This window comes from Monodelphis domestica, chromosome 4, assembly GCF_027887165.1.
Source record: "Monodelphis domestica isolate mMonDom1 chromosome 4, mMonDom1.pri, whole genome shotgun sequence".
NCBI lineage: Eukaryota > Metazoa > Chordata > Mammalia > Didelphimorphia > Didelphidae > Monodelphis > Monodelphis domestica.
Window position 1 is genome coordinate 401,660,948 of NC_077230.1, and position 18,152 is coordinate 401,679,099.

Sequence of the window (18,152 nt, forward strand, 5' to 3'; positions counted from 1 at the left end):
CCTGGAGGTTGTTCCAGTCTCCATGGAACTCCTCCACTTTATTATTCCTTTTAGCACAATAGTATTCCATCACCAACATATACCACAGTTTGTTCAGCCATTCCCCAATTGAGGGGCATCCCCTCATTTTCCAATTTTTGGCCACCACAAAGAGTGCAGCTATGAATATTCTTGTACATGTCTTTTTCTTTATTATCTCTTTGGGGTACAGACCCAGCAGTGCTATGGCTGGATCAAAGGGTAGACAGTCTTTTATGGCCCTTTGGGCATAGTTCCAAATTGCCCTCCAGAATGGTTGGATCAGTTCACAGCTCCACCAGCAATGAATTAATGTCCCTACTTTGCCACATCCCTGAGGGATGATTTTCAATGTTACAGGTCCATACTCAAAGCTATCACTCCTCCATGTTCTAAGTACAATTATATCCCTAACAACATTATAAAGAGGTTTAGGGTGTAATATTTATTGGGAAATGGAAATGGGATTGTTGTTTCCTTTCCACAAAGGTAATAATTATAAAGCACTTAGCACAGTTCTTCGAGCATAGTAGGTGCATTATGAATATTAGCAACTATTTTTATAGGCAGCAAGGTAGCATAGTAGATAGAGTCCTGAGCTTAGAATCAGGAAGACTCATTTTGATGAGTTCAAATATAGCCTTAGACACTTCTTAGCTGTATGACCCAGGCAAGTCACTTAACCTCAATTATCTCAGTTTCTTCATCAGTAATATGACCTGGAAAAGGACATGGCAAACCAGTCTAGTCTTTTTGTCAAGAAAATCCCAAATAGGGTCACAGAAAGGACTAAAAATGAATAAGAATTATCATTTTTTTTTATGTTGGCCAAGAGGCCTCATAGCATAATGGATAGAAGACTGGACTCAGTCAGGAAGACATGAATTCAAGTCCTTCCTCTTTAAATATTGGCTATGTAACTTCAGACAAGTCCTAGAAACTCTCAATGTCCCAGGAAACATCTGAGACTATAAGTAACAGAGCACTTACCCCCACTTTTTTTAAAAAGCCTTTCCTTCAGTCTTGGAATAAATGCTATGTATTGGCTTTAAGGCAAAAGAGTGGTAAGAGCTAGGCAACTGGGGTTAAGTGACTTGCCCAGGGTCACACATCTAGGAAGTGTCTGAAGCCAGAATTGAACCCAGGATGTCCTGGTCTCTAGGACTGGCACTCTATTCACTGAGCCACCCAGCTGTCCCAAGTAGTTGCCCTTTTATTACTAGATGAGGGAGTTTTCTTACTCAAATTCACTATCCCCATGAAGCCATAGGTCTATAACACAAAGGAGGGTGGGGGTTTCAATGGCAATTTGAGTGGATCAAAGAGTAAAAAGGAAGGATTTCTTCTCCACACAAACCTTGAAATTTCTAGGATTAGTTCTCTTCCTCAAAGAGAAAAACCATATACATGTAAAAATATTTCTAATAGCTCTCAATGGTATCAAAGAATTAGAAACTGAAGGGATGTCTATCAACTGAAGAATGGCTGAACAAGTCATAGTATAAGAATGTGATAAGAGATTTATTATAAAAAAGAAATCAAACAAACCTGAGACAACTTCCCTGACTTGATGCAGAAGTGAAGTGAGCAGAACCAGGAGAATAATTTACATACTAATAGCAATTATTTTATTATATATATAAATTATAAAGATAATCAACAATGAAAAGACTCAGTAACTCTGAACACAATGACCCACCAGGGTTCCCAAGGACTCCTGATAAAGGATGAGAGCTCAAGAGAGTTAGTAGATTCAAAGTACAAATTAAGACATAATTTTTTGTTAATATTGTTAATGGGAGAATGTATTTTGTTTAACCAACTACATATTTTTTTAAAATATCCATTGATTTTTAATAATTTTCTTCTAAATTATATGAAAAAACAATTTGTAACATTTTAACATTTGTTTTCTAAAATTTGAGCTCCAAAATCTCTCTTCTTCCCTTTACATCCTCTTCTGAGATGGTAAGCAATCTGATATCAGTTATACCCTTGTGAGGGTAGCCATCGGGTCATCGACCCATGGTGAACCAGGGCTTTGCTCACCCAGCATGTGAAGACTGCTTCGGCTGAACAGGCAGAAGAAACCAACAAGAAGGTTCAACGGCTGAGAGGGCGATGCAGCAAAGCACTGTGGAGTGCTTAGGGCGTGTTGGAGCACAAAGGACAACACAGCCATCCAATGCAGCTGAGGAAGTCTCCAGGCGTAACGAGTTTTCGTGCCAATGGACCCAGGCTTCCAACACCGAGAGAGTGGGACTGTCTCTGTGCATCAACTTTTCCACTTAAATCTCCTTCACGCACAAGTGTCTTTGTGCACACTCATCTATACACCATAGATGAAAACGCACAAAGACAATCATCATTCTTGGTTACCGAGAGACTACTACCACCATCAGTTATATATGTGCAATCATGCAAAATATATTTGGCTAAATTGTGGAAGGAAGGAAAGATAAAAGAGAGGGAGGAAGGAAGGAAAGGAACACAAACATCTGGAGAAAATAACATAAAAAATAGTATGCTTTGATCTGCATTCAGACTCCATCAGTTCTTTCTCTAGAGATGGAGAGCATTTTTCATCATGAGTTCATTGAAATTGTCTGGGATCATTATATTGTTAAGAACGGTTGATTATTGTTACTGTGTACAATGTTCTCCTGTTCTGCTTAATTTTGCATCAGTTCCTCTGAGTCTTCCAAACTTTTCTAAAATAATTCTGCTCCTCATTTCTCATAGCAAAATAGCATCTCAATTGCAATCATATGCCACAATGTTTTCAACCATTTACATATTGATGGACTTCCTTTCAATGTTCTTTGCTACCACAAAAAAACTGCTATAAATATTTATATACAGATAGATACTTCCTGCCTCTACCTGTTTAAAAAAATTTCTTTGGGATATTGACTTAGTAGTAGTATTGCTAGATTGAAGTTTTGCGGTCCTTTTGGCATAGTGCCAATTACTCTCCAGAATGGTTGGATCTGTTCTTAATTCCCCTGACAGTGCATTAATGTCCCAATTTTCCTGTATTCCCTCCAACATTTGTCATTTTCCTTTTTCTGTCATATTTGCCAATCTGATAGCTGTGAGGTGGTATCTCAGAATTGTTTTAATTTCCATTTCCTTAGTCAATAATAATATAGAAATTTGTATATATGCATATATAACAATAGATAGTTTTGATTTCTTTATCTAAAAACTGCCTGTTCATATCTTGACCATTTATCCATTGGAGAATAATTTATATTCTTATAAATTTGACTCAGGTTCCTATATATATGTGAGAAATCAAGCCTTTATTGGAAATGTTTCTGGGGAAAAAATTCCCCTCTGCCCCCCAGCTTTCTGCTTGCCTTCTGATCATGGTGGCATTGCTCTTTTTGTGCAATACCTTTTTAATTTATATAATCAAGATTGTCCATTTTACATGTTGTAATGCTCCCTATTTCTTGTTTGGTCATAAATTCTTCCACTATCCATAAATCTGACAAGTGAACCATTCCATGCTCCTCTAATTGGTTTATGATATCGTCTTTTATGTCTAAATCACACATTCATTTTTACCGTGTCTTGGTATAGTGTAAGATGTTAGTTAACACCTAGTTTCTGCTATACTATTTCCTAGATTTCCCAGCAGTTTTTGGTCAAATGGTGAGTTCTTGTTCCAAAAGCTTAGATCCATGGGGTTGTCTAACAATAGATTACCATGGCCATTTACTCCCATGTATTGTGTACTTTGTCTGTTCCAGTTATCTACCGTTCTAGTTCTTAACTGGCATTAGATTTTGATTGTCTTGATGCTTGCTAGACAGAGCATAATTGTTATAATGACTTTTTTCTTTTTTTTTTAATAATGGGGAGAGAGGAGGTTAGAGGGGGGAAATGCCCTTTGGTTAATTGAAAAAATAAAAATTAATTTATGTACATATGTGTATATATAATATGTATATATATTCCATTTGGGTGGGAATGTGAACAGAAGATCCATTCATCTAAATTTCAGCAGTGATACCTTAATTGAGGCAATGACCACTGCCCATGGGATTCCCTAACCATCTATTTCTGGTCCTCTACAACTATACATCCTTCTTTCCAGCCATGTCAACCCTAAAGGAAGGTCCTCATTAAAGACTCATACATCAACCCATTTCCTATATTCTCATGGTCACAAGGACCACAATGCATTTTTCTGTCAAAATTATACACTGTACCAGCACTATAAAGAAAATAACCCCATGGAAACTCAACTTCCTGGTTTGACAGCCCAGTAAGACTCCCTTGTCTATACGGGGCTATGCACTTTGATACAAATTTCATCTCAGAAATAAGTTGTTTTCATCCCATCACCCAGCCAGAACAGAAAAAAATGACATTTTTTCCTTGTTACTAACACACAGATGGAAAATGGGTCTATAATGGGTAGGAATGTAAATGCTGAGATGGGAGAGATGTGAATGGATTTATTTGTATTGCTGTTTCTGACAAGACTAATATATTCAAATTTTATTTTTTATTTTATCCATTATCAGGACTGTCTTCCAATGTTGTCCCCATGTACCTGGGAGAGTTATCCCCCAAGAACCTGAGAGGGGCCATTGGTGTGGTCCCTCAGCTATTCATCACTGTTGGAATCCTTGTAGCCCAAATCTTTGGTCTTCGGAGCATTCTCACAAGTGAAGAAGGTAAGGCTGATGTGCTCACCTGTTAACTACTTAAGAAATCATTCCTTGACCCAAAAAGAATGTTGGAATTGGAGTCCATCAGTCAACCAGCAAACATTTATTACATACTTAGTTAAGTGAGTCAATCCCTGCCCTCAAGGGGCTTATATTTTATCACAGAAGATAACATGCACACAAATAAATTCAGGACCTATACAAAATAAATTCAAGGTAATTTAGGGGGAGAGAATACTAGCAGTTGGGGGAGGATGGTCTCCTAAAGAGGTGAACGTCTTAAAAGAAACAAGATATTCTTCTAAGAGATGGAGGTGAGGTGAGAGGATATTCTAAGCCAATGCAAAGGCACAGATTTGGAAGATGGGTTGTAATGTGTAAGGAATAGCAAGTAGGCAACTTTGACTTAATTCTAGAATGAAATAAATGGAGAATTTAAGTTTGAAGAGATAATTTGAGGGGAGTTGTAATGGTCTGAGAAGAAGCAAAGGACTTGGGTTTGAATCTCAGCTCTGTCACACAGAAGCTTTGTGAGGTTGGACAAATCACTTCCCCTCTCTGGGCTTGAGTTTCCTCATGTGTAAAATGAGGCATTTGGATCCAGTTCTAACTGTGCTCCTGTGATCTTGGTAGGATGGCCGATTCTCCTCGGGATAACTGGGATCCCTGCAGCCCTGCAGCTGCTTCTGCTGCCTTTCTTCCCAGAGAGTCCCCGATATATCCTGATGCAAAAGGGAGATGAAGAAGGAGCACGAAAAGGTAAGGCGTCCCTGGGATATACCAAGAGTTCATTCAGGATGCTTTGGGGCTGAGGAAGATTGGACTCTGAGATTCCTTCCACCTGTCACTCTCAGGGCTATGATTGGTCTTCTGCAAGTTGAGAGGACAGTTAGTGTGGGAGGCTAGTTTCAGAAGTTGTACTCTAGATGGAGGGAGAAGGCAGGACTTTATGGGTTCCAGGGTTATCTGCATGCCCTGGCTGTACACTAGAGACTGAGCTTCTAGAAATGGCTAGTCAGTTTATTTTAGTTTAATTCCTCAGAGATGAATCATGAATTTCTGATCTCAACATAGTTTCTATTTGGGGACAAATTGCCCAGAAGGGCCCAGGGTATGGGATAGCCTGGCATAGTGGAGAGAGTGTAGAATTTTAAACCAGGAATAACTGAATTCAAATCCTACCTCAGATAGTTCCTAGTTCTGTCCCCTTGGGGAACCAAACCATGCCTCAGTTTTCTCTTTTGTAAAATGCGAATGATCACAATAACACCTATCAGGATGGTTCTGAAGGTCAAATGAAAGAAATAATGTTTTAGGTGCTTATCATGATGACAAAAGGGGAGGAAAAGGGGCATGGTGATATCCCTAGACTCAGTAATGGTTTGGACCAGCTCTAGGGAGATTAGAAGCATCCTTATGTTTTCTTCTTTCATTGAGATTTTTAAAAATTAATAATGTTTTAAACTGGATGAATTCCCAATATGGTGCTCCTATTAATGCTCTCAGAGAAACATTTCATTTAATTAGAAAAAAGAAAAGAATAAAAGAAAAGAGATAAAGAAAGTAAAAGAAAAATACTCAGCAAAATCAATCAATACATGGAAAAAAATATGAAATTAATTTAATGTCCACCCCCATAAACTTCTACCTCTTCAAAGCAGTGAATGGAAGTCTCTTATCTTATCTCATTGAGATCAACTTAATTCTCATAATTTTTTAAAATTTAAATGAATTTATTTAGTCAATTTATAACATTATTTCTTGGTTACAAGAATATTTTTTCCCTCCCTTCCCTACCCCCACCCTTCCCGTAGCTGACCCACAATTTCACTGGGTATTACACGTGTCCTTGATCAAAACCTATTTCCATATTGTTGGTGTTTGCATTAGGATGTTCATTTAGAGTCTACTTCCCCAGCCATATCCCCCCAACCCAAGTATTCAAGCAGTTGTTTTTCTTCTGTGTTTCTACTCCCACAGTTTTTCCTCTGAATGTGGATAGTGTTTTTTCTTGTAGATCCCTCCAAGTTGTTCAGGATCACTGCATTGCCACTAATGGTGAAGTCCATTACATTTGATTGTACTACAGCATATCAGTCTCTGTGTACAATGTTCTCCTGGTTCTGCTCCTTTCACTCTGCATCAATTCCTGGAGGTCATTCCAGAATTCTCCATAATTTTTACAAAATGCATCTTCATTTGCTTTGTTAGAGGTTTTTTTTCTCCATTTATACTCTTGTGAATATAGTTTTCCTGACTCTGCTTATTTCAATCTGCATCAGTTCATATAAATCTTCCCCTGTTTCTCTGTATTCACCCCATTCAGTTTTTCCTACACTATACTAATATTCCATTACATCATCTATGGACCACAATGTGTTTAGCCATTCCCCATCTGATGGGCTTTGATTCCTGTTCTTTGCTACCAAAAAAATAAAAATATGCTCTCAATATTTTGATATTTATGGGGCCTATTTTTTTATTATCTCCTTGGAGAATATGCTTAGCAAAAGAATCTTTGGGTCAAAGAGTATGGACTTTTTAGTTAACTTATTTGCATAATTCCAATTTTTCCTGTCTTCTCATTCAGCCTTAAAGAAACTGAGAAACTCTGATAATGTTGAGGCAGAGATGGAGGAGATTCGTTTGGAGGACGAGTTGGAGAAGGCAGCTGGCCAAGTGTCTGTGCTGAATCTCTTTAGCACAAAGGCCATCAGGTGGCAACTCATTTCCATTATTGCCTTGATGGCTGGCCAGCAGCTCTCAGGAATAAATGGGGTAGGTAAAGAAATGGGAGGAAGAACCTTGAGGTCCTGGAGGGAATTAGGAATCATGTCTTTACAAAACAATAAGTGGGAGAATCTCAAGGCCTGGGAGGAAACCTGAGTTCAGTCTTGTAGACATTACTGTGGAGGAAGAGTTGACTTCCACTTCTATAAACACCCACTGAAAAGCACTAGGGGCTCGGTGTCAGGAAAGCTCTGAAGACGTCATTTGCCAGGAGTGTCACTCCTTCCTCTGATCTCTCTTGTTCTGGTCCCTTCTAATGTCTCCTTTACTGTGATTTCCAGGTCTACTACTATGCAGACAAGATCTACAAGGGAGCAGGGGTGCAGGAAAATGATGTCCAATATGTCACGGTGGGGACAGGTTCAGTCAATGTGGTGATGACCATCTTAGCTGTACGTATATCCCAAATCCCCATGACGTTTCTTTCCATAATGAAGTCAACATCTTTGAAAGAGATCCCAAGGGAAATGGGAATGGGGAGCCCAAGAGTAAATGTGCACAGAGGAGCTTGTTCTCTATGTTTATGGCTATGAAATTCTCCCTCCTCACTTATACTTCCTCCCCCAACCCCAAATACACCTTTTCCTATTTACATCATATATCTATATCTTTCACGGCTACAGTTACTTATATGTTGTCTCGCCCTGAAGGGTGTCTTTTTGTATCCCTAGTACTTAGCACAGTGTCTGTCCCATAGTAGGTTCTCTATAAATGTTCATTAGCTTCCTAGCTTCAACAACCAAGAAACACTGAACTCCCACACAGTCAACCAGCTGCCAATCTGGTAGCATGCCATCTTGACCAATTCTTGCTAGTCAGTTGCTGAGTTCGCTGTTTCTCAGTTGCTAAAGCCAGGCAGCCAATGAATATTTATTAAGCACCTACTATGTGCCAAGTGCTAGGAATGCCAAGACAGCCAAAAACACGAGCTTTGTCCCCTGCCCTCAAAGAGCAGTCATTCTACTGGAAGAGACAACATGCAAGTAACTATGTCTTTGCAAGATATATATGGCGTAAACAGAAGATAAACTGAGAACTGCCAATGATCTCTTCAGTGCCTTCTACATGGTGGGATCTGGAATAAAGGCCCAGTGGACCAGCCCTAGTTATAGTTTGGTCCATGGGGAGCCAGGCATCTATGGAAGTAGGATACCTTCCATTCATTCAGTTCAGTGGCCATGGTGAGGAAGCCCTTGTTGGTGTCTAAAAAAAGAAAAGTCATCATTGGGTAGCCCAAGATTTCTAATGTCTCATTTTCAGGATCCAAGTGCCAAGGAGAGATGGAAATATTCTGAATATTTTGACCAATAAATTGACCAATTTGACATTGGTCAAACTATGATTTTGTCCTCAGGATCTAGGCAGATGTCCCCATTTCTTTTAATTTGGAGACTTGGGCTCCTCTCCCAGCCAGGCTGGAAGTACAGTGTCCAGGCATAGGTCTGATCCCATTGCTGATTGGCCTGGGAGCTTTGAGCTACTCTGTCTCTGACCTGGGCTGATCTGCCCTTCATTAGGCAGCCTCTATTCCCCCATTGTCATACTAGTGCCAGACTGGGTGTGATCACCCTATCAGCTTTGATCCTATTGCAGCTCAGAATATTGCACTCAAGCAATCTACCAGCCTCTTGTTCTTTTAAGTGTCCGTGTGTCCTGGTCCTGTATTTAGACTCACTTATCCCCTCTTCCCAATGTGAAAGAGGCACAAATGTTAGGTGGGCATGATAGTTCCTGGGCTGTCATGCCTTGCTAGAATTGGACCTGCTGCTGGCCTGCAGAATCTGAGGCCTGGAGGAGCCCAGGGCTGCCCTGTCTTCTTGCCCATGACCTTCCTCACTTGTGGTCTCTTCTCCTTCAGGTGTTCATTGTGGAACGCTTAGGCAGGAGACTGCTCATCCTGATTGGCTTCAGTATCTGCTGCCTGGCCTGCATTGTGTTAACAATAGCCCTTTCACTCCAGGTAAGGAACCCCCAAGACCCTGATTATCTAAAAAGATCTGGGCCTTGTAGGATGGGACAAGGACTAATCTGTCCAGGAGAACAAGGTCACTCTTGCCTTCCACTTCCTTCCCATTTTCTCATCCTAGCTTTGTGACCTTGATCAAGTACCTTTACCTCTATGGGCGTCAGTTTGCCCAGCTATAACATTAATAGGTTGGACTTAGAGACATCTATGGTCCCTTCCAGCTCTAAATAATTCTATGAAACTCTAAAAATATTCTCAAATTTTAGTAGCCCTCCTAATTCTGACATTCTGTGTTTTAAGGGGCTTCTCTAGCTTTTTTTATAAGGACATGTCCAATTCTAAGTCTGTTACAATCCTATGTATGTATGGGGTGCTCAGGGAGGGGTAGTATCTCTGGTATGGAGGGCTTGTCATGCCCTCCTAGGGCAGCTCTCCAGCCTCTGACCCCCACCTGACACCCAGCTCTCACTTGTGGCTCCCAGTAGCTGCTAGCATGCGGCAGCGGCCACACCCCGGGCAATGGCTTCGACAGGCCGGCTAAACCTTGTGAGGGTAGCCATTGGGTCGTCGACCCCTCGTGAACCAGGGCTTTGCTTACCCAGCATGTGAAGACTGTTGCAGCAGAACAGACGGAAGAAACCAATAAGAAGGTTCAACGGCTGAGATGGCGACGCAGCAAAGCACTGTGGAGTGCTCAGGGCGTGTTGGAGCACAAAAGACAACACGGCCATCCAATGCAGCTGAGGAAGTCTCCAGGTGTAACGATTTTTCGTGCCACTGGACCCAGGCTTCCAACGCCAAGAGAGTGGGACTGTCTCTGTGCATCGACTTTTCCACTTAAATCTCTTTCACGCACAAGTATCCTTCCTATTGTCATTCTTGGACACCGAGAGACTACTAAGGAAGGACAATCCTAAAATATCCTAGAAGAAGCAGCCTATAGAGCCAGGCTAGTTGGATTCTTCTCATGCTACACATTCTGTTGAATGAGAAAGTTGTAGTCCATCTAGTTCCTACTACTGACCAAGCAGTGAGACAAACTCCCTAAGCAAGAAAAACAAATTAATGATACTTATAAACACCAAGAAATAAAACTCTAGGCTTCCCCTGGACCAACCCTTTTATGCTCTGTCTTCCTCCCCTTTGATTCTTGGTAGCTTCTGTTCTGCCACATCCTTGATCAATGTGGTTTTCTCTCACAGGACACCGTGGCTTGGATGCCTTATGTCAGCATTGTGTGTGTGATCTGCTATGTTGTGGGTCATGCCATTGGGCCTAGTAAGTACCTGATTATGCTTACATTTTCCCCCAGGCAAGGAAACCCTCTGAATCCTTTTGATGTAACTTCTACTCCAATTGTAGAAACTTCTGGGATGAGAGAGATCTGTTGAGTGTATTATAGAGGGTTGCAATAAAAAATTTATAGAGGAACCCATTGAAAAAATTACAGAGGAGCCCAGTGAGAATTTTTAATATAGTTTTACTATTTATTTCCTCCTTAACCTCCAATAGTTTATCCTTTAAAATTTTGGATGTTATACCATTTGGTGTATACATGTTAAATACTGATATTTCCTCATTGTCTATACTGCTTTTTATCAGAATGTAATTACCTTCCCTATCACTTTTAATCACATCTATTTTTGCTTTGGCTTTGTCAGATATCATGATTGCAACTCCTGCCTTCTTTTTCTCAGTTGATGCCCAATAGATTTTTCTTTATCCTCTTACCTTTACCCTGTGTGTGTCTACCTGCCTCATGTGTATTTCTTGTAGACAACACATGGTAGGATTTTAGTTTCTAATCCACTCTGCTATTTGCTTCTGTTTTATTCATCCTATTCACATTCAGATTTGTGATTACCACCTGTGTATTCCCCATTATTTTGATTTCCTCTCCTGGTTCTGCCATTTCTTCTTTCACCATTTTCTTCTACATCAGTGTTTTGCTTTTAATCAGTCCCCTAAACCCCACCATTATTTTACTTCCTTTCCCACCTCCTCCCTTCTTATTTCCCTCTTTATTTTCTTTAGGGTCTATTAATGCCTCCCTTCCCTCTGTTTTGGTACTCACCACCCCACTTCCCTCCATGGTTTTTCCCTCTCAACTTCCATGTCAGGTAGGATAGAATTCCATACCCCAGTGGATCTAAATGTTCTTCCTTCTAAGAATTGATTCCACTGAGAGTAAGGTTTAAGTGTTACCTAGTAGCACTCTCTTCCTTTCTTTTTTTTTAAATTTTATTTATTTATTTTTTAAAAAACCCTTACCTTCTGTCTTGGAGTCAATACTGTGTATTGGCTCCAAGGCAGAAGAGTGGTAAGGGCTAGGCAATGGGGGTCAAGTGACTTGCCCAGGGTCACACAACTGGGAAGTGTCTGAGGCCAGATTTTAACCTAGGACCTCCCATCTCTAGGGCTGGCTCTCAATCCACTGAGCTACCCAGCTGCCCCCTCTTCCTCTCTTTCTTAGAATCGTATATGTGCCTCTTTATATGTTATAATTTATCCTATTTTTCTTCTTTCTTCAAGTTTCTCTTGGTGCCATCATCTATCCCCCCCTTTTTTAAACATATCATCTTAAACCACTTAGTACCCCAACCTCTACCTATGAATAATTTTTCTAATTACTATGATAGTGAATACAGCTTTTTTAAAAGTTAAAAATACCATTTTTCCATAGAGGAATATAAGCAATTTGACCTTACTGAAGCCCTTTTAAAATATTTTCCCCTCTTTCTTGTTTACCTTTTCATGTTTCTCTTCAATTTTGCATTTCAACATTAAATTTCCCATTTAGTTCTGGTCTTTTTGTTAGAAATACTTGGAAATCTTCTATTTTGTTAAATGCTCATACTTTATCCTGGAAGCATATAGTCAGTTTTTATGGGTAAGTGATCCTTCATTATAGATCCAATTCTCTTGCCTTTTTGAATATCATATTCCAAGCCTTAAGGTCCTTTAGCGTGGAGGCTGCCAGATCCTTTGTAATTGTCTTTCTGGCTTCCTGCAATATTTTCTCCTTAGCTTGGAAGCTCTTGAATTTGGCAATTACCTTCCTGGGGCTTGTCTTTTGAGGATTTGTAGAGGGTGATTTATAGACTCTTTCAATGTCTATTTTGCCCTCTCATTTAAGAATATAAGGGTAGTTTTCTTGGATAATTTCTTGTAATATGATGTCAAGGCTTCTGTTTTTTTTCTGGGTTTTTAGGTAGACCAATGATACTCAAATTGTCTCTCCTGGACCTGTTTTCCAGGTCTGTCATCTCAATGATGGGCTTAATGTTTCCTTTTATTTTGTCATTCTTTTGACTTTACTTCATTAATTCTTGCTGTCTTGTGAGATCATTAGCTTCTTCTTGCCCAATTCTAATTTTTAAAGACTGGTTTTCAGCTATGATCTTTTGGTTTTCTCTTTTGGTTTGATCTAACCTGCTTTTCATGGCTTGCAGCAGGTCAATTCTGGTCTCCAATTTGCTTATTATTTGATGTGATTTCTGGGCTTCTTCCCAAAATCTACTGTGGGCAGCCCCTCTGCCCTATCTCTGCACCTAAGCTCTGTGTTCTTCAGCCTCCTGGGTTCCCAAGTCTCTCTGCCCTCAAGGGTAAATCTGTAGTGTCCTGAGCCAGCCCCCTGAGAACCTAGAGATGGTTCCACTCTTGCTTTGACTCTGGTGGGCTAGGAGGAGTTGGGGAGGGGTGATCAGCTCAAACTTTGCTAGGTGTAATTTTATCCCCTTATAATGTGGAAATGTCCAAATCCTGCCTACCTTCAAGGCTGTGCCCAATGGCAAAGACATTTTATATCTAATATCGGTTGATGGTTAGGAGAACCATCAAGTTGCTTCTGCTCTGAAGGCTAAGATGGCCACAAAGTTCCAGCGAGAATTTTTAACTAGGATCCCATTGAGTACGTTCCTGAGGGATCCCTTGAGTATATTACATATATAGCCATTGAATATTATAGAGAATCAACAATCTTCTTCAGATTTTAATGTTCAATGGACATTGTCCTTCCTCCTACACTTACTACGTGACTAAGGGCAGTCACTTTACCTGTATGCAAGTCAATTTCCTCGCCTTTACTGTAGCCGTGGAAATGTGGGTTTCAAGACTGTGAATTGCCAAAACTGCAAAGATAATTTTTAGTGTCTTGATTTAAATAAAAAATAAGTGGTCGCCATGGGAAAAATTCCCAAATATGAAAATACCCAAGTCAGCTGGGTTTTATGGAGATTTTAATTAATACAAATGAAGGAATTAAGGGAAGGGAAAGAGAGAGAATAAGAGAAAATAGTATGAAGGGCCTAGGCCAAATGGCCTAGGCCTGAACCTTAAGAGAGACTAGTCAGTCTTTTATCACTCACCACAAGATTTGTCCCAAGCAAAACTCCAGTCCTTCACTGAAATCCTCAACTCCTGAACTAAGTTCAGAGAGCCAGCTCCTCCAAACTAACTCCAAACTCCATCTCCAACTATGAACTCCAACTAACTCAAATTCAATAAGTCCCTTCCTTTTAAAGAAATTTTCTCTTATGTCACCTCCCCTAAAATTTCACATCTACCAATCACAGTAGACGTTTTTTCCCAGGACTGCTCATTCTTAGTTCTCACCACTCTTTAGTTCTCACCTTCTATGGGTAGACTAAAACTTCATACTTCTTTTGTTAAGCTTGCCTTTTGTAAGTTGCTTGACCTTTTAGTGATTAATTTAACCTTTATAGGTACTTAGCACCCTTTTGTATTAGATCTAAAAATAGACCTAGCTTAAGGTTATAGCTTTACTATAAGTATGAGTTAGGGACTTTTTCACTGTTCCATCAGGAGTTTACAACTTTATCTTCCCCTAAGGCACTGTCTGAGCAGGGTGGAGTAATTTTAAAGTTCTCAATATATTCCTGACTAAGTACCTCCATTGTAGAAAATGGGGAATAGCTTAATCAAATCTTCTGAAGTAGAGTCTGAGCAATTTTAAGATTCACAGTACCACAGACAATAGCCCCCTAATAGAGTTGTTGGAAAGCTCAAATGAGGTCGAGACTAGAAAGTGCAGTATACTTGTTACATTTTTTCATCATTCTAACTGTCCTCTAACGGCCATGAAATGTTGAGTGATTTTATTTGTGACAAATTAAATAGGCCTAGGAATTTTGACACAGCTGACAATCTTTATTGATTATGAATTTGAATATTTGATTATCATCTTCGATAGTAATCAGCCCTTTAAAAAAGTAGCTTCAAGGTAAAAAACTCACTCATTTTATTGGTAAAGGGTTTTCCCTATTTGGCCCAAAGTTCTAGAGCCTTGCCCCTACTGTCACCTATAAATGGAATTATAGGGAAGAGTAATCCCAACATCTTGTCTCACTCATCCATATCTTTCTTTCTAAGGTCCTATTCCTGCACTGATCATCACTGAAATCTTCCTGCAGTCGTCCCGGCCAGCTGCTTTCATGGTCGGAGGCACTGTCCACTGGCTTTCCAACTTCACTGTGGGACTAATCTTTCCTTTCATGCAGGTAAGAGGGATACTGATTCCTAGCTCATCAGAAACATGAAAAGCTAAAAGCCTAAGTTCAAATAGCTTCCATCAAGCACAGGGGCTGGCATATGAATGGCACTTGAGTCAATATTGTACCTTGTATTGCTATGAGTGCTACTATAAATACTTCAAGGCATATGGACACTTTCTTCTTGTTGATGGTACCCTTGAAGTAGAAACTTTTAGTCACTATTTGCATAACTCAAAATTGTCTCCTGGAACATTTATGTTAAATTCACTGCTCCACTAATACCAGTCTCTAGTGTAAGTATCTTTCCACAACCTCTCCAACACTGACTATCAATCAATAAACATTTAAGTGTCTTCTATGTGTCGGGCATTGTACTAAGCCCTGGGACACAAAAAGAGGCAGAAGATAGTCCTTGCCCTTAAGGAGTTTAAGCTCTAATTGGAGAGATAACAAACTAATATGTACAAAAAGCTTTATGCAGGATAAATAGGAAATAATTAACAGAAGGAAAACACTGGAATGACGAGGAGTTGGGGAAGGCTTCTGAAAGTGAGATTTTAGTTGGAACTGAAAGGAAGCCAAGGGAGATCAGGAGTTGGAGTGGAGGGAGAAGAGCATTCTAGGCAGGGGAGACAGCTAGAGACAAATACCCCAGAGTGATGGAGGGTCTTATTCATGGACTAACCAAGAGGCCAGCATCATTGGGCATCTTTGTAGACAGTGAAAAATGAGCCAGTTGAGAGGGATAGATTGAAAATAAGTAAAAGAGTAGAGATGACATAAGGGACAATCTGTTGGAGGAGACAGGATGGAAAGAGATCACTTGAACAAGTAGAGGGCTTAGCCTCAGTAAGGTGTGGGGTCATTTCATTGTGTGAGATGGTGTCTGAGTGACAGGAGATGAAGAAGAGGGGAAAGGAGGGGGTGTATGATGAATGGTCTCAATTTTTTTCTGTACAACATAGCAAAGTTCTCTGCTGAGAGTGGAAGGATGAGGAACCATGACAAATTTGAGGAAGAATGAAAAGGTTTGGGAGAGCTACTGTGGAAAGTGGGATAGTAAACTGATAAGGAAAGTGTAGAAGTATTTCCTAGAGGCTGTGAGGATTCATTTGAGGTTATATAACATAAATTTGTAGTGGAACCAGTCATAATGTTTGTGCGATTTTCTCTATATTCTGCATTACACCTGTAGACAGGAAGGAAACAAATGGTTGGAATGATTCAAGGTTATGGTTTAGCTAGACATAATCAGTGATATGATAAGGGAGCCAGGAATTCAAGAGAGAAGTTCAGTGGAGAGGCAAATTGGTTCACCAAGTAGTCAGGATGGAGAGAAGAGAGAATGATTAGTGCACGAGAAATGGTCTAGGAGAGAATTGAGGGGTCAACAGATTGGAGGACATGATATGGATGGAGCAGGGGTTATGTAAAGGAAAGCAGAGGGAGAAGCAAAAATCCAATAGGATATGGTTAGATAAAGGGATTTCAGAATTCTTGAACATGGAAGTGGTATATTTTAGGTGACAACAAGGTCAAAACTATGCCCTTCTTTGTGTTGCTGAAGTGAGTTCAGACACCATAGCTCATGGGAAGTGAACAGATTGAGGAACTCACTGGTTAGGGTATTTGAGAGAGAATTAAGATGTTTGGTGAAATCCTCTTGTGTAAGGGCAGGAGTTGGGGAGGAGAGAAAAAATTGAGGAAGGAAGGGAAGTGAAGGGGTCTGTAAGACCATAACCACTAGGATTTTGTTTGATTGAATGAAAGAAATGAATAAGATGAACTTGAGAGACCGAGACAGAGAGAGAGGGAGGGAGAGAGGATAAGACCCTGAAAGTGGTAATGGGGAGCAAGGAGTCCTCCAACTGTACGCTTTGGCCAGTGAGCTGAAGGGAATGAGTGAATGTGTGTGGCCAGTACTGAAAAGGGTGGTCAAGGAGTCTGTGGCATCAAGAGAAAGTCAGGTTTTGGTAAGAGCTAGTAGATGGAAGTAGTGGGAAGAGGAATAGATTTAAGATGAAAGGACGTTTGTTGCCTATGAAACAAGGATTTCAGAGATCACGTTGGAAGGGCTGGATGGAACTTGGGTGGAACATTGGGGTGGAAATGAGGAATCAGATGGTAGGGGAATGTGCAGTGGAGTTTGGATGACAATCTATAGCAGTTGGGGTTTGAAGGGTATAACTAGGTGCTTAATAAAATGCTTGCTGACTTGATCAATGACTTCATCTCCACAGGTGGGTCTTGGTGACTACAGCTTCATCATCTTTGGTATAATATGTCTCCTTACTACAATTTATACATACTTTATCATCCCAGAGACCAAGGCTAAGACATTTGTGGAAATCAACCAGATTTTTGCCAAGATCAATAAGGTGTCAGAAGTTCCACCAGAGAAAGAGGAACTTCAGGACTTCAAGCCTTCTGTTCCTCTGTAGGCGGGTAGGAGTGCCTGGCCTTCACCAGCCTGCCCTTTTCATTTTCCAACTCAGAATTTGACCTATCCAGAAACAGGATGGGTCTTGTACAGACTCTGGCCTGATACCTCAGGCTCCTCTGGCAAACTAAGGACATCCTTTGAGTTTCGGCGTGGAGATTCTGAACAAATCAAGATCTTCTGGGTCAGTCAGCAGTTGAGACTAAACCAGGACTCTCAGCTGCTCCTCAGTCTGGCTGGAGCAGTAACATCTTATGTTAACTTTTATATTGAGAACAATCACCATGGAGAAAAGAGAAGAGCAAAGTTTGGGGACATTCAGAGGCCTTTGGACACCCTGGTAGAATCGGTTAACTCCTTCCTACCACATTCTGCCCTTGGAAACATTCTTAGAAAATGTGATGTTAGAAACACAAAGACATCAAAATAAATAGATGACTTTGAATAATTTAACTAAGTTCTAACCTTAATCCTAAATGTCATTTTTTTAAGGAGAATTCTGATTGTTTCTATTAAGCAGCCCTGCTTGTTTTCCACTATGATAGTTTTCTGTCTGGTAAATAGTAATTGGTTATACTCTGATATTTCTAAGATTTATGACCTCACTGATTCTGGAGTGCCCTTTCCCCACTACCCTTAGAGAGAATGAATCTCTACCCTCGTAAGATTCTCATCCTTATCCAACTGCTGGTTCACCTCACCATGAAGGGTCCACCCAATGTTTTTGGTGCCTTCTTGCT

At 40.2% G+C, this 18,152-nt stretch overlaps 1 protein-coding gene across 2 annotated transcripts in view; it reads left to right on the forward strand.

Moving 5' to 3' along the window:
- Positions 1–17,865, forward strand: part of LOC100010471 (solute carrier family 2, facilitated glucose transporter member 5) — a 32,518-nt gene extending 14,653 nt beyond the window's left edge. For both annotated transcript variants that reach the window (XM_007493028.3, XM_056795828.1), the window contains 8 exons: positions 4,557–4,709; positions 5,337–5,462; positions 7,294–7,481; positions 7,775–7,885; positions 9,352–9,453; positions 10,662–10,737; positions 14,851–14,978; positions 17,213–17,865. In XM_007493028.3, coding sequence (XP_007493090.1) covers positions 4,557–4,709; positions 5,337–5,462; positions 7,294–7,481; positions 7,775–7,885; positions 9,352–9,453; positions 10,662–10,737; positions 14,851–14,978; positions 17,213–17,413 — 1,085 coding nt within the window. In that variant the 3' untranslated portion in view covers positions 17,414–17,865. The remainder of the gene's footprint in view (positions 1–4,556; positions 4,710–5,336; positions 5,463–7,293; positions 7,482–7,774; positions 7,886–9,351; positions 9,454–10,661; positions 10,738–14,850; positions 14,979–17,212) is intronic.
- The last annotated feature ends 287 nt before the right edge of the window (positions 17,866–18,152 follow it).